The sequence below is a fragment of the Mastigoproctus giganteus genome, chromosome 2 (assembly GCF_048544385.1).
Source record: "Mastigoproctus giganteus isolate SK-2022 chromosome 2, ASM4854438v1, whole genome shotgun sequence".
Taxonomy (NCBI): domain Eukaryota; kingdom Metazoa; phylum Arthropoda; class Arachnida; order Uropygi; family Thelyphonidae; genus Mastigoproctus; species Mastigoproctus giganteus.
The window spans coordinates 194,625,617-194,645,474 of NC_143576.1; the positions used below are offsets into that span (position 1 = coordinate 194,625,617).

Here is a 19,858-nt window from a genome sequence, read left to right on the forward strand (position 1 = left end):
ATCGTGGAAACGTATTTTTCATCCCATAGGAATAAATGGAGGTATCTTGAAAATATCGTAATGTGAACCCAATAACACATTGTTGGTTTTTTTATTTTTTTTGTAATTCGTTCCAAGTCCCTGGAAGTTGAAAAATTCGCTATATTATTAAGCTATTTATCTCTCTAAAAGGTCATATTTATAATGGAAATTGCACTACCCTTTCATCGTTATCATATGTTCCCGTTATGAGAATCAATTTTGAATGCCTTTGTGATATTTTTCTAAAGCACGTTTCTGGAGGTCATGACCATAAAACAATTGCACTTTCAGGTTTTTCTGCTAGCGCAATCTATTATAAATGGGTAGTAAAGTCGATCTTATTGCATTTGCCATAATACCGATAACTGCAGTTGTGTGGGTTTTTACACTATTATGGTGAATTGTGTTCCCCTTCACTAAAATCTTCAATCATATAAAAAAACAAATTTTCAGAAACTTCTCTTCATTCCTATTTAGGTATTACAATGATGAAGGTAAGACGATCAACGAAAAGTGCAAGTGGTGGTAGTGCCAGGAAACAAAACAAAATTGATTTAGAAATGAAGATGATTAAGAAGTACGAAGCAGGACAAAGTTTGTCTTCTATTGCAAGGGAATTAGGTCTCGCTGCTTCAACAGTGAATACTATTTTAAAGGACAGTGCGCATATAAAAGAACATGTCAAAGGATCAACGCACTTAAGATCAACAGTGATCACAAAACAGCGTTCAGGTGCTGTATCAAAGATGGAACAGCTGTTAATAATATGAATGGAAAATCAGATTCAGAAGTGAGTGCCCCTGAGTCTAATGACCATTCAAGCAAAAGCAACAAGTATTTATAAAGATAACAAGGATAAGTACGGCAAACCCTAACCCAAGTTCATGGCAAGCAACGGGTGGTTTAATAGGTTCAAGCATTGCGCTGGTTTCCATAACGTTAAAGTATGTGGTGAAGGTGCCAGTGCTGATTCTGCAGCTGCAGAGAAATTTTGTGATGTGTTGGAAAAAATTATTGATGAAGGTGGCTATTCAACGAAGCAAATTTTTAATGTTGACGAGATTGCTCTGTATTGGAAAAAAAATGCCAGATTGAACATACATTGCCAAAGAGGAACATACAATGCCAGGTTTCAAGGCATCAAAAGATAGGGTCATGCTCTTGCTTGGGGCTAATGCGGCGAGAGATTACAGATTAAAACCACTGCTTGTGTACCATTCTGGAAATCCGCGTGTATTTAAGGGCATCAATAAAGCCACCCTACCCGTTCATTTCCAATCAAACCAGAGAGCATGGATAACAATATCTCTCTTTGAGGATTGGTTTAAATGCTGCTTCATTCCCGAGGTTGAAAAATATTGTAAAGATATTCTATTAGATAATGCTCCTGGACATCCTACGCATCTAGATTTCAATTTGAATGCGAGAGTCATATTTCTACCGCCAAACACAACTTCACTCATCCAACCTATGGATCAGGGTGTTATTTCAAATTTAAAAGCATATTATTTACGCACAACATTTGCTCAAGCATTGTCTGCAGTAGATGATGAGAAAAACTTTAAGTTAAGAGACTTTTGGAAATCTTACACTATTTACCATGCCAGCTTAAACATTAAGGCCTGGGCGGAAATTACTAAAAGTTGTTTAAAATTGCGCATGAAAGAAAATATGCCCACAGCACGTAAAAGGCTTCGAAGGATTTGAAAAAGACGAATCATATGAAGAGGTTACAGATAAGATTGTAAAGGTTGCAGAGCTACTTCAGTTGGAGGTTGATGCCAAAGATAGAGGAGTTAATAGAGGAAGAGAAGGAATTATCTAATGAAGAACTTACTGACTTGCAGGCAGTGATAGTGAAAGAAGAAAATGCTGAAGAAACTCAAGATGAACCAAATGAGGAGCCGAGATGCTTCATCACCAGAGAGATGGCAATGGCATTTCGAGAAATTGAATCGTCAATGGCGAGGTTTGAGAAGATGGATCCTGACAGCAAACAATTCTTGAAAGTTAACAGAGGGGTGAATGATATGCTTGCTACAAAGAAATCTACGATGAAAAGAAAAAAGCCACCATCCAATCATCCATTAATATGTTCTTTCGTAAGGTTGAACGGCCGACCCCTTCTAAATCTCCACAGCCCTCAACCTCCACAGCGGCATACTTATCGGCTGAAGACATCGATTCTGGCAACAATGCTCGAGAAGTAAAACTTACTGATGTTATGCCTGTTTCCTCTCTTTTTCTGTAATTTTACAATTTTGAAATTTTTTAAATTGCATGCTTTTGTAATTTTTCCTGCGCATGAGATAAAAAATTGAATAAATGCAATAAATAATTCTATTTATATGTTCATCGAACATTTATTTTTTGATTCAATCAATTCAGTGAGCACAGTTGCGAGTGCTACACAAGCATGGGGGGAATTCCCCGACTTACATAGAGTTCTGCAGAACGCAACCTTTACGTAAGTTGGGGAGTTCTTGTATATACAATAGAACTTCAATTATCCGTCAGGATATGGGACCGAGACCATGATGGATAATAGAATAGGTACATTAAAAACATTATACATACAGTAGACTGGGTCATCTAACTTGTTTATTTTATTATATAATACATAATCTAATGAAATTTAATTAAACTTTAATTATTATTTATTTTTTCCTGGGTCATTAAAAAATCATAGTACAGATATCTAAATACATATCTATTTTTAATATTTTGGCTTACATTGGTCTAGTAATGTCATAAAAAAATTTAAAAGAAAACAATATTACATACATACAACATTGTTCTAATTTCATTAACGAAATTTAAAAGAAAACATTAATTAAATTTATTTTCGAAAAAAGTCAGTCAATTCCAATTTCTTTTGAGAGAGAGAGAGAGAGAGAGAGAGAGAGAGAGAGAGAGAGAGAGAGAGAGAGAGAGAGCATGCTTCATGTTGAATGAAAATGAAAAGGATCTACCTCAAAGTCCTTTCATTGTCAACTGCCTTAAGTTTATTGCTCAGCAAGTAATAAGATAAGTTCGGATTACTATTAAATAAATAAATACCTGTGTAATCTTTACTGAACAATAACTACTCTGTACAAGCTGCCCTTCACAGTGAAATACCCGAAAGGGTTTTCACAAGTTTAAGATACATTTATGGTGAATATGAAAATTAAAATTATACAATATCCTTGTTATTACAAAGTCATAATGAGGTGGGACAAAAGATATATATATATATTACAACAAAAGACAGATGAGCTATTCAAAATGAGATGCTTTTAAGGTACACATATATAATACCAATAGTACATAATACTGTACTATTGGTATTATATCGATGATCCCGCTCAGATAGCAAACAAACTGAATGAGTATTTTGTATCTACATTCACACATGAGGAGTTATTAAGGTTTGAAAATGGCAGAAGGTTATCAAATTGTAGCAGGGTGCTTAATGTTTTGTAATAACTGAGAGCAAAGTGGAGGAGAAATTGTTGAAGTTAAACATAAAGGCACCAGATGGTGCCTTTATGTTTAACTTCAACACCTCCTTTAAAGGAGGTGGCAAAGCAACTAAGCAAACCCTTGCCCATGATTATGAAAGCATCCTTGCACTCAGGGGAGGTCCCCACGGACTGGAGATGTGCAAATGTATCCCCAAATCACAAAGGGGGATCGAAGGGTGACACGAGTAATTACAGACCAGTTAGTTTAACTTCTGTTCCGGGTAAAATAATGGAGTCACTGGTTAAAGATGCATTGCAGGATCATCTAGACAAGGCCGCAGCAATAATTCAGACACAGCATGGGTTTGTTAAGGGAAAGTTTTGTCTGACAAATTTGATAAGATATTATGATAGTGGTAATGTGGTATGAGATAGTGGTATGAGAGTGGTAATCAATGGACACTGCTCAACGTGGACTAATGTTATTAGTGGAGTTCCTCAGGGTTCAGTGTTGGGTCCTTTGTTGTTTTCTGTATTTATAAATGATATTGATGATGGTGTATCAGGCTTAATGTCCAAGTTTGCAGACGATACCAAGGTTGGCAGGGTTGTTAAGGACACTACTGATACTATGCTGCTGCAACAGGATCTGGAAAGGTTGAGCAGATGGGCTGAGAGGTGGCAAATGAAGTTTAACATTGACAAATGTAAAGTACTACATATGGGAAACAGTAACCCCAGATCAACGTATCAAACTCTGTGGTACTACGCTGACAGTGGTAGAGAATGAAAAGGACCTGGGGGTAGTTGTGCAGGCAGATATGAAGTTCTCTGAGCAGTGCAGACGAGCTGCAAGAGTAGCTCATGGTGTCTTGTCAATGATATACAGGAATTTTTCTAGCAGGGATAAGGATGTGATTATTCCCTTGTATAAGGCATTGGTCAGGCCACACCTTGAGTACTGTATACAGGTCTGGAGGCCTCATTTCAAGAAGGATGTAGAGCTGCTGGAACGAGTACAGAGAAGGGCAACAAGATTAGTGAATGGAACAAAGGGTTGCTCTTACGAAGAAAGGCTTAAGTTTTGCAAATTACAGAGCCTGGAGACTAGGCATCGGCGAGGTGATCTGATAGAGGTGTATAAGGCTTTGAATGGCTTGAGCATGCTCAATGCCGATGGGATTCTTCCTCTTGCTCAGAATAATCACCTGAGAGGGCATAAATTCAAATTGAGGAAGGACGGATGTCGGATAGATGTGCGGAAATTTGCCTTTAGCCAGCGGGCAGTTGGTTTGTGGAATAGACTCCCATCGCTTGTTGTTGAAGTTGATAGCCTAAATAAATTTAAGGCTCAGCTGGACAGGTATTTCGAACGAACGGAGGGGTGAAATGGGAGTAGTGGTTGTTTTTTTTTTTTTTTTTTTTGGCTGATGCTGAATAAGCTTGCTTTCTTGCATCATATGCCTCTACTAATGCTAATGCTAATGATGTGGTTACAAAGGAACTGGATGCAAAAAATAATTTTGATATCATATATTTGGATTTCAGGAAAGCTTTTGACACTGTTGCGCATGGAAGACTATTGTACAAATTGGAGCAGAATGGTATTAAGGGTAAGTTGCTACAATGGATAAAAGGATGGTTGAGTGAGAGAATTAATGGGTGGTAATCAATGGGTGCTGCTCTTTGTGGACTAATGTTATTAGTGGAGTCCCACAGGGTTCAGTGTTGGGTCCACTGTTGTTTTGTATATTTATCAATGATATTGATGAAGGTATATCAGGCTTAGTGTCGAAGTTTGCAAATGATACAAAGGTTGGCAGGGTTGTTAATGACAGCATTGGCAGTGTGCTACTGCAACAGTATCTAGAAAATTTGGGCAGATGGGCTAAGAAGTGCCAACTGAAGTTTAACCTTGACAAATACAAAGTACTGCATATGGGTAAAAGTAACCCTAGAGAAACGTACCAACTGTGTGGTACTACGCTTAAGGTGGTAGAAAATGAAAAAGACCTGGGAGTAATTGTGCAGTCAGATATGAAATTTTCTGAGCAATGCAGACAGGCTGCCAGGGCAGGTCATGGGGATTTTATCAATGATATATAGGAATTTTGCTAGCAGGGAAAAGGAGGTGATTGTCCCTCTGTATAAGGCAATGGTCAGGCCATGCCTTGAGTACTGCTTACAGGTCTGGAGGCCTCATTTTAGGAAGGATGTAGATTTGCTTGAGCGTGTACAGAGAAGGGCAACAAGATTGGTGAGGGGAATGAAGGGATCCTCTTACCAAGAGAGGCTAAGTTCTGCAAATTGCAGTGGCTGGAGACTAGGCACCTGCACGGTGATCTGACTGAGGTGTAATAAGGCCTTGAATGGGTTGAGCACGCTGAATTCTGATGGGATCCTTCCACTTGTTCAGATTATGAACCTAAGGGGTTATAAATTTAAATTAAGAAAAGCGAGATGTAGAATAGATGTGTGGAAATTTGCCTTTAGCCAGTGGGTGGTTAATTGCTGGAACAAACTTCCATCTGTCGTTGTGGAAGTTGATAGGTTAAATAAATTTAAGGAGGGAACTGGACAGGCATTTGGAGGGAATGGTGTGATTTTTTTTTAAGCTCCTAGAACTCCTACTACTGGCGCCTCCGTAGCCAGGTGGGAAGGAGCAGCAGTGTGTAGCACACGCTTCTTGATTACACTGGGGTTCGAGCCCATCACCACCAAATACGGAGGATGCGGAAAGATCAGGGAATGACCACCGCATATTCTCGGAGCAATATGGCCTTAGTTGCTAATGCTCCTAAAAAACAAAATAACTAACTAACTACTACTACTGTGGCAAGAATTAGTTCTGATGTTATTACAGCTCATATAAGTGGCTTATTGTCAGTCAACTAGATGGACTAATGGCCCATCTGACATTCCATGCCGAATTCCCACTGAAGTTTATATTATTAATTAGCTTAAAAGCATCTGCCTTAACAGGAAGACAGAATCTATCTTCCTTTTTTAGTTGTTGCCGTATCAGCTTCTGTGGCCACAATGCACCTAACAAAGTTTTTGCATTTTACTCTGATCCAAGCTCAAGGCGGGATTTGAACCCGCAATCTTTGAGTTGCCAGGCAGGCACTTTACCCACCTGGCTAGCCCGGTCAGTGGGAAGACAGAAAAGGGAAGTCTTGTGGAATGTGCAGATAGTGCTTATCATTAATCATGTGGACTGTACACTAGAATGATTTTGCACTAACATGTACCTCATGCACTGGGGGGGGGGGAAGATGAAATTATTCTAGTTAGTATTCTGGTTGTTAGACCTAATTGCCTTTCACTTTTGATGGAAGGCAGCCACGTTGTGAAGCTCACAGTAGCAGCCATATCTGTAACTGGGGAGAGGGGAAACAACTTGTAGTTTATCCACAGAAAGAAGTAGTAAATCTTTAATTCTTTATATAAATAAATAGATATCTATCTATTTATTTATTTATTTATTATTATACTTCTTAATTAAAACCAAGATAAATTATTTAGTTGATCTTAAAACTGGCAGTTAAAATACAGTATTAGGAAATGTTAAAGTTCTACTTTTCCCAGTAAAACTGCACCCATTATCAACCCACTGCAGGATGGAAGCCTCCTCAACAATTTATGCTGAGGGAAATGGACCATAATCTGCCATGCTGATCCAGTGCAGGTTGGCAGATCGATTGTATGTAGCAGTCAGGGGCTTGAACCCCAGTCTACTCAAAGAGCGTGTGCTACTGCACTCCTGCTTGAAAAAAAAATTCTGTATGCTTCTGAAATCTGGATATCGGATGGCCTGACCAATGTACAGTTTTACTTATTCCAGCAATGGTTCTCTAAACCTTTCAATGGTCATATAGCTCTTTGTAACACAATTAGTCAAGCGAATAATTATTTTCTGCAAATTTAAAATTCATTCTTGCACCTGCAGACTTCTTTTTCCTTTGTAATCTCATAATAAGTGTTCTTGGTAATCAATTCATCAAAGACAACATACAGTTTTTAAGCTTCTGAGATAAAAAGCACTGTCATTAATAATTGGGCTATCTGATGCTCAACTCTAATAGAAAACATGTTAGTATTTCATTTATGTTGAATAAGGAAGAAAGATGTTTGTTTCCAATATCCATTACAGTGAGTGTGTTTTATGTTGTTTGCTTTCTATAAAATATGTTCATATATGCTTATAAAAGCAATGTTATTTTGAAAGCATATTTTATTATAAGAAATATCACACATTCAGAAATACAGTATGGTATTATAACTTATTGGTACATTTCCCATATTAATACGTCAATATCAATTTTGTTTTTAACATTTAACTCCCCCTCCCAACACCAGCATTATTATGAAAATTCGATTGGAGTTTTACAATAAAATTTTTCCTTCATTGTAAACCAGTACATTTTAATCATAGATGGGCTTTGAAAATATTTTTCTATACTGAATCTTTCTTAAAAACTATTTCATCAAAAATAGAATAACAGGGAGACAGTATACCATTTCAAGATTGGTGCAGTACTCAAATTTAGAAGACGTGATGCCTTGGAAACAGCAGATGATTGCTGCCCAAAATATTCTAACACTTGTGAAACTAAAAACCAGATGCTTCGATGTCCCGAGAATCAACGATATCATCACACCTCCCGGGACAGCAGGACACTACCAGGTTGACCCTCAGCTTCCTCTTCAATCAGAGCTAGACAATTTAGACAACCAGTACAAGTAATTTTTCCTGGAAACATATTTTAGCTGATCAACAGACTAGCGATTGATCTAGACAAATTCTGTGACTTGAAAAGTATACAGATCAGAGAAACTGCAGGAAACTTTCATGTGGATGGAGCTGTGACATCTACAATCCAGTGGAAAAATCTCAGAAACAAGGTACCAAGATGTCTCCAGGTTTGTCCCTGACTCCTGCTGCTAAAATTGCTCCAAAATTTTTAAATTGTTTACTTTAAATCTGCTACTTCCACGCGAGCTCACATTTTACTAAAGCTCATTTCTGGAGGTCACTACCATCTAAAGGATATCCAAAGGCTATCCTGGAATGGATACCTCCTGGAAAAAGGAGAAGAGGAAGACCTAGGAGAGTGTAAATAATTCTTATTTATGGCAGTTATTTAAGTGGACCTCATGAAATCTATTGTTTGTAAAAATTGATTTCTATGTTTTATATATAATGTAAACTTGTTTGTTTATATATAACGTAAATAATTAATTGTATTTCTGATCACCCTCCTGGCTGAATGGCTGTTTAAGGGGTGTAGCCCATATTTATTGGTTAAATAAACTGATTTAATAAATAAATAAAAAGATTTCTAATAATATGGGAAGTCAGCTGGGACCTAGAAATATATTTTTTTTATTATAGCAAACTTTCTTTTACTAACATGTCATTTATTGTAATGGGATTTTATTGTAATACATTAAAACAAAACTAAAAATAGTGAATCAGTGAAAAAAACCAGTACAAAAAAAATAAGTCTCCTGAAGTGAAAAGTGATTATTAAACATCACTTTGCCAGCATAAAGAACAAAATGATAACCTGCTAAAACAAGAAAAAATCTTTAGGTTGAAACAGAACAAAATAAGTTGATCATTTAGACAAGACTTCAGTTATAGCTCAGACACAGCATGGTTTTGTTAAGGGGAAGTCTTGCCTGACCAACTTGATTGGATACTATGATGCAGTCACAAAAGAACTGGATGCAGGGAATAACTTTGATATTATATACTTGGATCTTAGAAAGGCTTTTGATACTGTTGCACATGGAAGACTGCTACACAAATTGGAGCAGTGTGACATTGGAGGCAAATTGCTGCTATGGATAAAGGGGTGGTTGAGGGGGAGAAGACAGAGAGTGGTAATCAATGGACACTGCTCATCGTGGACTAATGTTATTAGTGGAGTCCCTCAGGGCTCAGTGTTGGGTCCATTATTGTTTTCTGTATTTATAAATGATATTGATGATTGTATATCAAGCTTAATGTCCAAGTTTGCAGATGATACAAAGGTTGGCAGGGTTGTCAAGGACAGTACTGACACTATGCTGCTGCAACAGGATCTGGAAAGGTTGAGCAGATGGGCTGAGAGGTGGCAAATGAAGTTTAACATTGACAAATGTAAAGTACTACACATGGGAACCAGCAACCCCAGAGCAACGTATCAACTCTGTGGTACTACACCGACAGTGGTAGAGAATGAAAGGGACTTGGGGTGGTTGTGCAGGCAGATATGAAGTTCTCTGAGCAGTGCAGACGGGCTGCAAGAGTAGCTCATGGAGTATTGTCAATGATATACAGGAATTTTTCCAGCAGGGATAAGGAGATGATTATTCCATTGTATAAGGCAATGGTCAGGCCACACCTAGAGTACTGTATACAGGTCTGGAGGCCTCATTTCAAGAAGGATGTAGAGCTGCTGGAACGAGTACAGAGAAGGGCAACAAGATTAGTGAATGGAACAAAGGGGTGCTCTTACGAAGAAAGGCTTAAGTTTTGCAAATTACAGTGTCTGGAGACTAGGCACCAGCGAGGTGATCTGATAGGTGTATAAAGCCTTGAATGGTTTAAGCATGCTCAATGCTGATGGGATTCTTCCTCTAGCTCAGAAAAATCACCTGAGAGGGCATAAATTCAAATTGAGGAAAGACAGATGTAGGATAGACGTGCGGAAATTTGCCTTTAGCCAGCGGGTGGTTGGTTGGTGGAACAGACTTCCATCCCTTGTGGTGGAGGTTGATAGCCTAAATAAGTTTAAGGCTCAGCTGGACAGGTATTTTGAACGAACAGAGGGGTGAAGTGGAAGTGGGTTTTTTTTTTTTTTTTGGCTGATGCTGCATAAGCTTGCTTTCTTGCATCAAATGCCTCTGCTAATGCTAAAAGTTCAACTTGATGTAAAAATAAAAAAAAATAAAAATAATAAAAAAATCATTTTCAAAAAAGTTTTTTTAAATAATCATGATGTTCTTAATATTCTATCATTATTTATATGTTGAATAAATAAAATACTTACAACTGTAGCTTTTTCAACAGATAATATAAAAGCATTTGTAGAGGTGATTTTAAGGTTTTCTTCTTCAATGTACATGTGCGTGGATCTCGTAGAGGTCTTTCACAGGGTGCAACTTCTTCTAGTATTGGTCGCTTATGAGGAGGCTCCCGACTGATATCATGACTACTTGCATTCATATGACCATCATGATCCCGTTTTCTTTTTTCCTGTAAGAGGAAATGACAATCAAACAAACAGCATTATCTTTTAACTTTACAAACTTCTAAAAAATAATATTTAAGCAACTGTTCTGAAAATTTGCATCTCAGTATTTTTCTTTGGAATAAACTTAACTTCTAATCTTCATTGGTACAAACATATGAAAGCAGCATCCTCTACATTTCAAAAAAAAAAAAAAAAAAAGTTTTCAGTTTATTACTAGTATTATTTTTCTTCTAAGATTAGATCATAACAGAACCCTAAAGGGACACTCCAGTACATCAGGAGCATTCACAGTAGTCAGATACATTAGAAATGCTTCTTCACACTGGTTAACCACAGGCTTCTGTACTATGGTGAAATCTAACTTGTCTAAGTGAAAAGACAACAGATGCCACCTTCCTTCTTTCTAGGAATTTTCGATGCATACACTACATTAAACCACTTCTCAAGGTACTCCAGTTCAATATGGTTTGAAATGTATTATGTCTGTATTCAAGTGTGCATTTGTAGGCCAATGTGTATGTTGGTCAGATTAAAAACCCCAGTATAGCTCATAGGGGAACACAACTACCTCCACCTAAAATTGGCACACTATAGAAGTTTACACTTTTTTTTTTTTTTTTTAAATATTTATAGTCCATATTAGCAACCCTAACATTATTCTTCAATACACTTTCAGCTTCTTGATTTCTTGAATAATATATATCTTCAAAATCTGAACCAATGCTTCTATATGAAACAAACAACTATTCTATGTTGAGTGCTAACTTCTGAAATGGCTGAGCTTCATTTTTGAATGTACATTGGCTACCAAACACAAAAAAAATTGTATGAACTTTAGTATTCCTCAAGTATGGCATTTACCCCTGATCTGCATCATTAATTATTATTTATTTATTTTTTTTTTTTGGCAAAGTACAGGGTTGTTAAAATTAAAGTATCCCTATGTGAGGGCTCTGGAGCGAGTTCTAAGGCTCGTACTGAAGAGAAATTTGGACAACAGGTACAATACAGAATGCGCTCGCCATTTATTGGGGAAAAAAAAAAAAATTGTTACAAAATTTGTCACTGTATGGTGCGTAACTATCTTAGTTACGATTATGCAAATAACATAAGTTATTTGCATTATCGTAAATTATTGCCACAGGACCACTACACCGCTCTACTGTACCACATAAAAGCAAAGCAGTCTCTTCAAAATCATACAGTAAACGATTGCCTGCACTACAGCAGCAATGCCAACAAGTTGCAGGAAAATGCACTATTAGTGAAATTGTACTATCAGAACAGCAACAATGCAGCTGCGGCTATCAGAGAATTCCAGCGTCGGAAGTGCATAAGGCCCATGTGGACCTATGACTGTTTGTGCTGTTTGCAAAATGATTGCAAAATCTGAAGCAACAAGACTCCTTGGTGTTCAACCAGGTAGAGGTTAGCATTAGCATTAGTAGAGGCATATGATGCAAGAAAGCAAGCTTATGCAGCATCAGCCCAATGTTCGTTCGAACTACCTGTCCAGCTGAGCCTTAAATTTATTTAGGCTATCAACTTCAACAACAAGGGATGGAAGTCTGTTCCACCAATCAACTACCCACTGGCTAAAGGCAAATTTCTGCACATCTATCCTACCATCTGTCTTTCCTCAATTTGAATTTATGCCCTCTCAGGTGATTATTCTGAGCAAGAGGAAGAATCCCATCAGCATTGAGCATGCTCAAACCATTCAAAGCTTTATACACCTCTATCAGATCACCTCGCCAGTGCCTAGTTGCCAGACACTGTAATTTGCAAAACTTAAGCCATTCTTCGTAAGAGCAACCCTTTGTTCCATTCACTAATTTTGTTGCCCTTCTCTGTACTCGTTCCAGCAGCTCTACATCCTTCTTGAAATGAGGCCTCCAGACCTGTATACAGTACTCAAGGTGTGGCCTAACCATTGCCTTATACAAGGGAATAATCACCTCCTTATCCCTGCTAGAAAAATTCCTGTATATCATTGACAAGACACCATGAGCTACTCTTGCAGCCCGTCTGCTCTACTCAAAGAACTTCATATCTGCCTGCACAATTACCCCCAGGATCTTTTCATTCTCTACCACTGTCAGTGTAGTAGCACAGAGTTGATACGTTGCTCTGGGGTTACTGTTTCCCATATGTAGTACTTTACATTTGTCAATTTTAAACTTCATTTGCCACCTCTCAGCCCATCTGCTCAACTTTCCAGATCCTGTTGCAGCAGCATAGCGTCCGTAATGTCCTTAACAACCCTCCCAACCTTTGTCCTTTGTATCGTCTGCAAACTTGGACATTAAGCTTGATATACCATCATCAATATCATTTATAAATACAGAAAACAACAATTGACCCAACACTGAACCCTGAGGGACTCCACTAATAACATTAGTCCACGATGAGCAGTGTCCATTGATTACCGCTGTCTTCCCCCCCCCCCAACCATCCCTTTATCCATAGAAGCAATTTGCCTCCAATGCCACACAGCTCCAATTTGTGCAGCAGTCTTCCATGTGCAACAGTATCAAAAGCCTTTCTAAGATCCAAATATATAATATCAAAGTTATTCCCTGGATCCAGTTCTTTTGTGACTGCATCATAGTATCCAATCAAATTGGTCGGGCAAGACTTTCCCTTAACAAAACCATGCTGTGTTCGAGCTATATTATTTATTTGTTATTTGGTTTTTTTTTTTAGGAGCATTAGCAACTAAGTGTCCGAGCTATAACTGAAGTCTTGTCTAGATGATCCTGCAGTGTTTCTTTAACCAGTGCCTCCATTAATTTTTCTGAAATAGAAGTTAAACTCACAGGTCTATAATTACTTGTGTCAGCCTTTGATCTTCCTTTGTGAATTGGGGTCACATTTGCACATCTCCAGTCTATGTGTAACTCCCCTGAGTCCAAAGAAGCTCTCATAATTATTGCTAAGGGTTTGCTTACTTCCTTTGCTGCCTCCTTTAATATAACTGGATAGATCCCATCCACCCTGGGTGCCATTTTTATGTTTATCCTCAACAATTTCTCCTCTACTTTCTTCTCAGTTATTACAAAATCATCTAACTCACTGCCAGAGTTTACTTCACTTCTGGCATTCCCTTTTCTGAATAACTCCTCATGTGTGAATGTAGATGCAAAATACTCATTTAGTTTGTTAGCCACCTGAGCAAGATCCTCAACTGTTCAACCATCAATATCCAGTGGACCAATCTGATTCATCCCTTTCCTTCTAGAGTTTACGTAGGTAAAGAACTATTTTCTGTTTTTCTTTGCATCCTTTGCCAAGGATTTCTCATAATCTGCTTTTGCCTGCCTAATCTCCTTTGTGACTTGGTTACAGACCAGCTTATATCTATCATAGGCTTCCATGTCACCCATTAATTTATATGTATCCCATGCATTCTTCTTCTCTGCCATATTTTTTTTGTTGTTCATCTGACATCCATTTAGGCCTAAACCTTGAACAATATTTCTTAGTTGGTATGTAAAGCCTAGTAGCTTCCAAGATAAGTTCTTTTAATGCTTCTCGTTTTAAATTTGCTGTTGGTAACATCATCATTTGGTCCCACTGTATAGAATTTAAATACTGTCTCAGACCATCGTAGTCGCCTTTACAAAAGCAAAAACCCTTCCCTTTACCCCTGATAGTAGTTACCTCTTTGAGTAAATTCCACTTCAGCACACTGTGATCACTGCCACCTAGTGGTTCCTTTATCTGCAGATTCTTAATGCATGAAGAATCACTACTGATAATCAGGTCAAGAGTATTACTCCTTCTAGTTGCCTCCCGAACATGCCGATGTAGAAAACAATCATCCAATAAATCCACAAAAGCCTTGCTAGTGTATGAGTGACCAACCCACAAATTCCAGTCAATATCTGGGAAATTAAAATCCCCCATTATAAGACTCTGATTTATTGGCCCACTATTTCCCTGTACAGTTTCTTATTATACTCATCAGAGTCATTAGGCCTATAGCACACTCATATATAGGCCTATAGCACACTCCAGAGCCATAGCTCTGAAGTTTCTGTCGCATTTGTATTCAGGACTGGCTTTGTTCTCGGGTCTCTTCCAATTGCCCTTTCATTGCATTCCGTTTCATCTTCTAAAGAATCTAGTCCATGTTGTGGAGGTACCATATTGGCAAATTGTCATAGTGAGGGAATGGTCTCATTGCTGAATCCAAGTTCAGGTAAATAAACAATCTTGTACTTATTCTTTGCTGAAAATCCAGTTACATTCACATCCGAAAAGTAACAATACTACCATGGCCTTTTGGCTCCCCCCATATCATGAATTTTACGTGAATCACAGTGGCTTCCCCCACTGATTTAGTTAGGAAAGAGCTGCACACGTACAGCAAAATTTGTTGGGCCATTTTTACACTTTTGAGACAGGATGATAAATATGTTTCAGTAATCTATTGGATCTTAGTCAAAACAATTTATAATAAAATAATTAAATTATTTTAAATACATTAAATAATTAAATTAAACAACAACTTTTTCCTTTTGTTAAATGAGTCGCGTAATTCATTCAAACAAACAGTACAAAATAACATTGTGCCCACACCTTATTCTGGTCACCTAACTGGTATCATCTTGATAAGGTCACCAAAGCATAATTCGTAAATTATCCAAATATCTGTCATGACTGTATATGCCAGGTTTTCTGAATACCCACTGTGATTTAGTTAGGAAAGAGCTGCACACATACAGCAAAATTTGTTGGGGCAATTTTTACACTTTTGAGGCATGATGATAAATGTGTTTCGGTAATCTATCAGATTCAAACAATTATATAAATATGAATGTATAAATGATAATAATAATTATATTATTATTATTGTCCATTATGCTCATATAATTGGTCTCATCACAAAAACTAGATGTTCTAGAGGAAAATAAGAGATTTGGAATCAGTGCCCAAAGACCTAGGTAATTTAACAAGGCTTTGAATGGATGGATGGAATAAGCCCAATGCTGATAGAATTCTTACTCTTGCTCAGACCAAACACAAAGAGGGCACAAATTCAAACTGAGGAAGGATGGTTGCAGAATAGATGTGCGGAAGTTTGCCTTTAGCCAGCAGGTGGTTGATTGCTGGAACAAACTTCCATCTGAACTCAAACTATTGGAGGGGGAGGGAATTGATGGTTGAAATGGGAAGTTTTTTTTTTGCTGATGCTGTACAAAGTTTACTTTCTTGCATCATTTGTCACTGCTAATGACAAATTATGCATATCCTCCCCACTCCAATAAAAATACTTGTTCACCTGTGAAACAGCCAGAATTCTCTTTTTTTTTTTTTTTTTGGGAGTACAAGAATTTAAAGATCAACCAGCACAGTCAATATCTGCTACACTTCTTCCTTCAGCTACAATGCCATTCAACTATAGTAGTGTAAGATAGAGAATACTCTCCATAAACTTCACACATTTCCAAAGTTTGAGAAGCAAATTTAAGCATTGAAAAAATTTCATTCTTGAATGATGTTCTAAACTTGATTTTTTCACACTCAGAAGTAGTGATAAAATAAATACTCTTCAAATGCACACAAAAATAAATCTGACACTGAATGATTACCAGATGTCTACATATGAGGTGTGGCAATCAAGTTCAAGAAATGGTGCTGTTGCAGTCATGTCTGATGAGTTTTAAAATACAGTGGAACTTCTCTATTACGAACTTCTATTTAACGAAGTTCTCTATATTACAAATGTTTTTGCAAAACACTGCACCTTGAAACGAAATTACAAGTAAAATTAATCCCATATAGCAAAGTGTTAGTCTTCGCTATATGGGATTAATAAAAATTTACGAATTTTTAAAAAAAATTAGTAAAAGCATTTTTGAAGATTTAAGCATTCCTTCCGTCCGAAATTGCGCATTAGCATCTGGAATTAAATAATCATCCTTTTAGTGAACACTTGTGGCCATTGACGCCCATAGGAGGGTCTTTGTTTCATTTTTGTTACAGTTATAAAACCAAATGGGTTTTCTTAAAAGTGGTCATAAACTTTACAATAAATAGGGCAGATTTGTAAATTGATGTTGGCTAAGGGGAAAACTAGATTCACTACAGTAAACCTTTAGCATGCTGCTGCTGCAGTGGCAATACATAGAATGCTACCATAGTTGGTTTTTAGTAACGCCTACTGAGTGACATTCGCTTCTCACCAACTGTACCACGTGACCTTCCTGTCAATCATTATATGATATGTCCATTCTCAATCTAACTGGACTCCCAGTAGATGGTTTTCATGATTTTTTTTTTTTTTTTTTTTTATTTCGTTCTTTTAAAACAATTTGTCACCAATCACATAGGCTATATGCTCTTGTATTTTTTTTTTTATATACAAATGAAAGCAAAATAAAAGAAATTCACAAAGTCGTATATTTCTTCAAAGTGACTGATAGCAAAGGTCACATGATACTGTTGAATTGGCAAGCGAACGTCATTGAGTAGGCGGTACTAACAATTCACTATATGGCCAGTGCAGCGAAGTTTGCGGTGTACGTAACGGCGAGAGCTGCAGTCCAGGAAATTTTACAATTGCAGAAACAGTGTCGAAGACAAAGTGTTTAAAGTATTAATGATAAAGCAAAGATTGTTATGATATTGACCAGGGTTTTAAGAAAAAAGATGTTGCAGAGAAATATGGCATACCTGCAAGCAGTTTACCTATGATTTTAAAAAAATTGAGAATCAATTTTAAATGCAATTGAAGGAGGAGCAGACAAGAAGTGAATTAAGTTGTGTTTATACAAAGATGTTGATAAAGCTGTTCTAAAATGGGTGCAAATGATATGTGAAAAGAATATACCAATATCGGGCTCAAAAGCAACAAGCTCTGAAATTTGCACAGTCCCTTGGACATACAGATTTTAATGCGAGCACTGGGTGTCTAGATAAATTTAAGAAGTGCCACAGAATTGTGGAAAACGTTATTTGTGGAGAAAGTGTTAATGTAGAAGAAGTGAAGAAGACTGCAATAGTTGGAGGAACAATACCTTAAAGATTTTGGAAGAATATGAACCTAAGAATGTTTTTAATGCTGACGAAATGGGTTTATTCTTTAAATGTTTACCAAATAGAACACTTGCTTTTAAGGATGATAAATGTTTTAGGGGAAAACAAAGCAAAGAAAGAATCACTGTGCTAGTTGGAGCAAATATGACAGGAAGTGAAAAATTAAGACTTTTAGTCATCGGAAAATCAAAAAACCCAAGATGTTTTAGAGGCACAAAATCTTTGGAAGTTGACTACACCTTTAATAAAAAAGCATGGATGGCAAGTGATATTTCTGAAGAATGGATATTAAAACTAGACAAGCATGTAACAAAAGAAAAAAGGAAAATCATGTTGGTAACTGACAACTATCCGAGCACATCCTGCCAGTATTTCTGCCAAGTGTGAACTTGTTGTTTTTACCACCAAACGTAACGTCAAAACTCCAGCCAATGGACCAAGGCATTATTAAAAATTTTAAATTTCATTATCGAAAGAGAATAATAATGAAAATTGTCAATGCGTTATCAGGAAATAGAAACTTGGAGGTTACAATTAACCTTAGAGATTGCATCTCTGAACTGGCAAAAGTTTGGACAAACAATGTCATTGAATACACTATTCAAAATTGTTTTTCGAAAGCGGGATTTGCATTGAATACAGAAGTCGAGCAACAACTGGACGAACAAGATGAACTGCCCCTTTCACAACTGAAACACTTTTGGACATTATTAGAATCTTCCGGAAACATCAAAAATGAAATAACACTGGATAGTTATGTTTATGTAGATCAAGATCTGACTACAACAGAACATCCAAATGAAGATGAAATACTGCTGAACAGTGTTAGACGTGACCATGATCACAAAGAAATTAACGATGACGCTGAAGACGCATCAGAACAACCCGTAAAAAAGCCAACTCGCGAAGAAATGATTCACACTTTTAAAACGGTTCGTATGGGTCTACATTTTGCGAAAATGTTCCTGATAATGTTTTTAATGCTCTGAACAAATGTGAGGTTTTCTTTGAGAATCAGACATTTTTTAATTGTACTGTGCAAACGAAAATTATATTTTTTAAAATTTGTGATACTTACCAGTGAAAATTGTGTAAACGTAATTTAAATAAGTGTTTTTGAAATAAAATACATTTGTTTTCATTTTCTAATAAAAAATATATCCTCTGTATAACGAAATTTCTCTATAACGAATTTTTTCGCTGGATTTATCGAATTCGTTATAGGAAAGTTCGACTGTGAATGGAAGTGGTAAGTTGTAGTTCAAACTTCCTTCAACAGATGGTGGTACAGAGGTTGTCCAGTAGGCTCACAGATTGCAAGTAACAACCAGTTTCATTAGTAGCATTTACATTCCATGTCACAATTTCGATGGATCAATGAACAAATATCATATTTTGCTTTAAACTAGAAAAATCTGCAACAGAAATGCATGAAAGTTTAAAAACTGTTTACAGTGATGTTAAGTTGTACCAGTGTATTTGCAATGTTCAAAGAAGTGGATATCTATCAACCTCTCAAAATGAGAACAGAGTTGTAAAAGTTTGTAAAAATTAGGTATCATTGAAACACCATTATGCCTGGCATTTGTGGATTATGAAAAGGCATTTGACTCCATACAGCATAAGGCAATGTTTCGGGCACTGGAAAGACAAGGCATAGATACTCCATATATTATGATTTTGAAGAAAATATATGAGAGTGCTACATCCTTTATCAGACTAGACAAAGACAGTAGCAAATTTAAAATCGAGAAAGGAGTTCGACAAGGAGACACAATATCTCCGAAGCTGTTTACTGCTGCCCTTGAGGAAGCTTTCAGAAGATTAGACTGGTCGCAGAAAGGAGTCAATGTGAACGGAGAGTACCTAAACCATTTACGATTTGCTGATGACATTGTGGTCATAAGCCATGATCCCAAAGAATTAGAGGAAAATCTTAATCAGTTATGCACAGTTAGTAAGGATTTTGGACTAAAGATGAATATGGCTAAAACAAAAGTAATGATGAAGAAGTATGCCACGGAAAGGGAAATAATGATTGAAGGAGCAGTAATTGAAAAGGTGGAGTCATATACTTATCTGGGACAAGTTATTAGCTGTAAT

General features: G+C 36.9%; 1 protein-coding gene across 4 annotated transcripts in view; it reads right to left on the minus strand.

The window, feature by feature from the left end:
• Brd7-9 (Bromodomain containing 7/9) overlaps positions 1–19,858 on the minus strand; it is a 143,040-nt gene that overhangs the window by 83,047 nt on the left and 40,135 nt on the right. For all 4 annotated transcript variants that reach the window (XM_090368880.1, XM_090368879.1, XM_090368878.1 and 1 more), the window contains exon 3: positions 10,508–10,713. In XM_090368880.1, the coding sequence (XP_090225006.1) occupies positions 10,508–10,713 (206 nt within the window). The remainder of the gene's footprint in view (positions 1–10,507; positions 10,714–19,858) is intronic.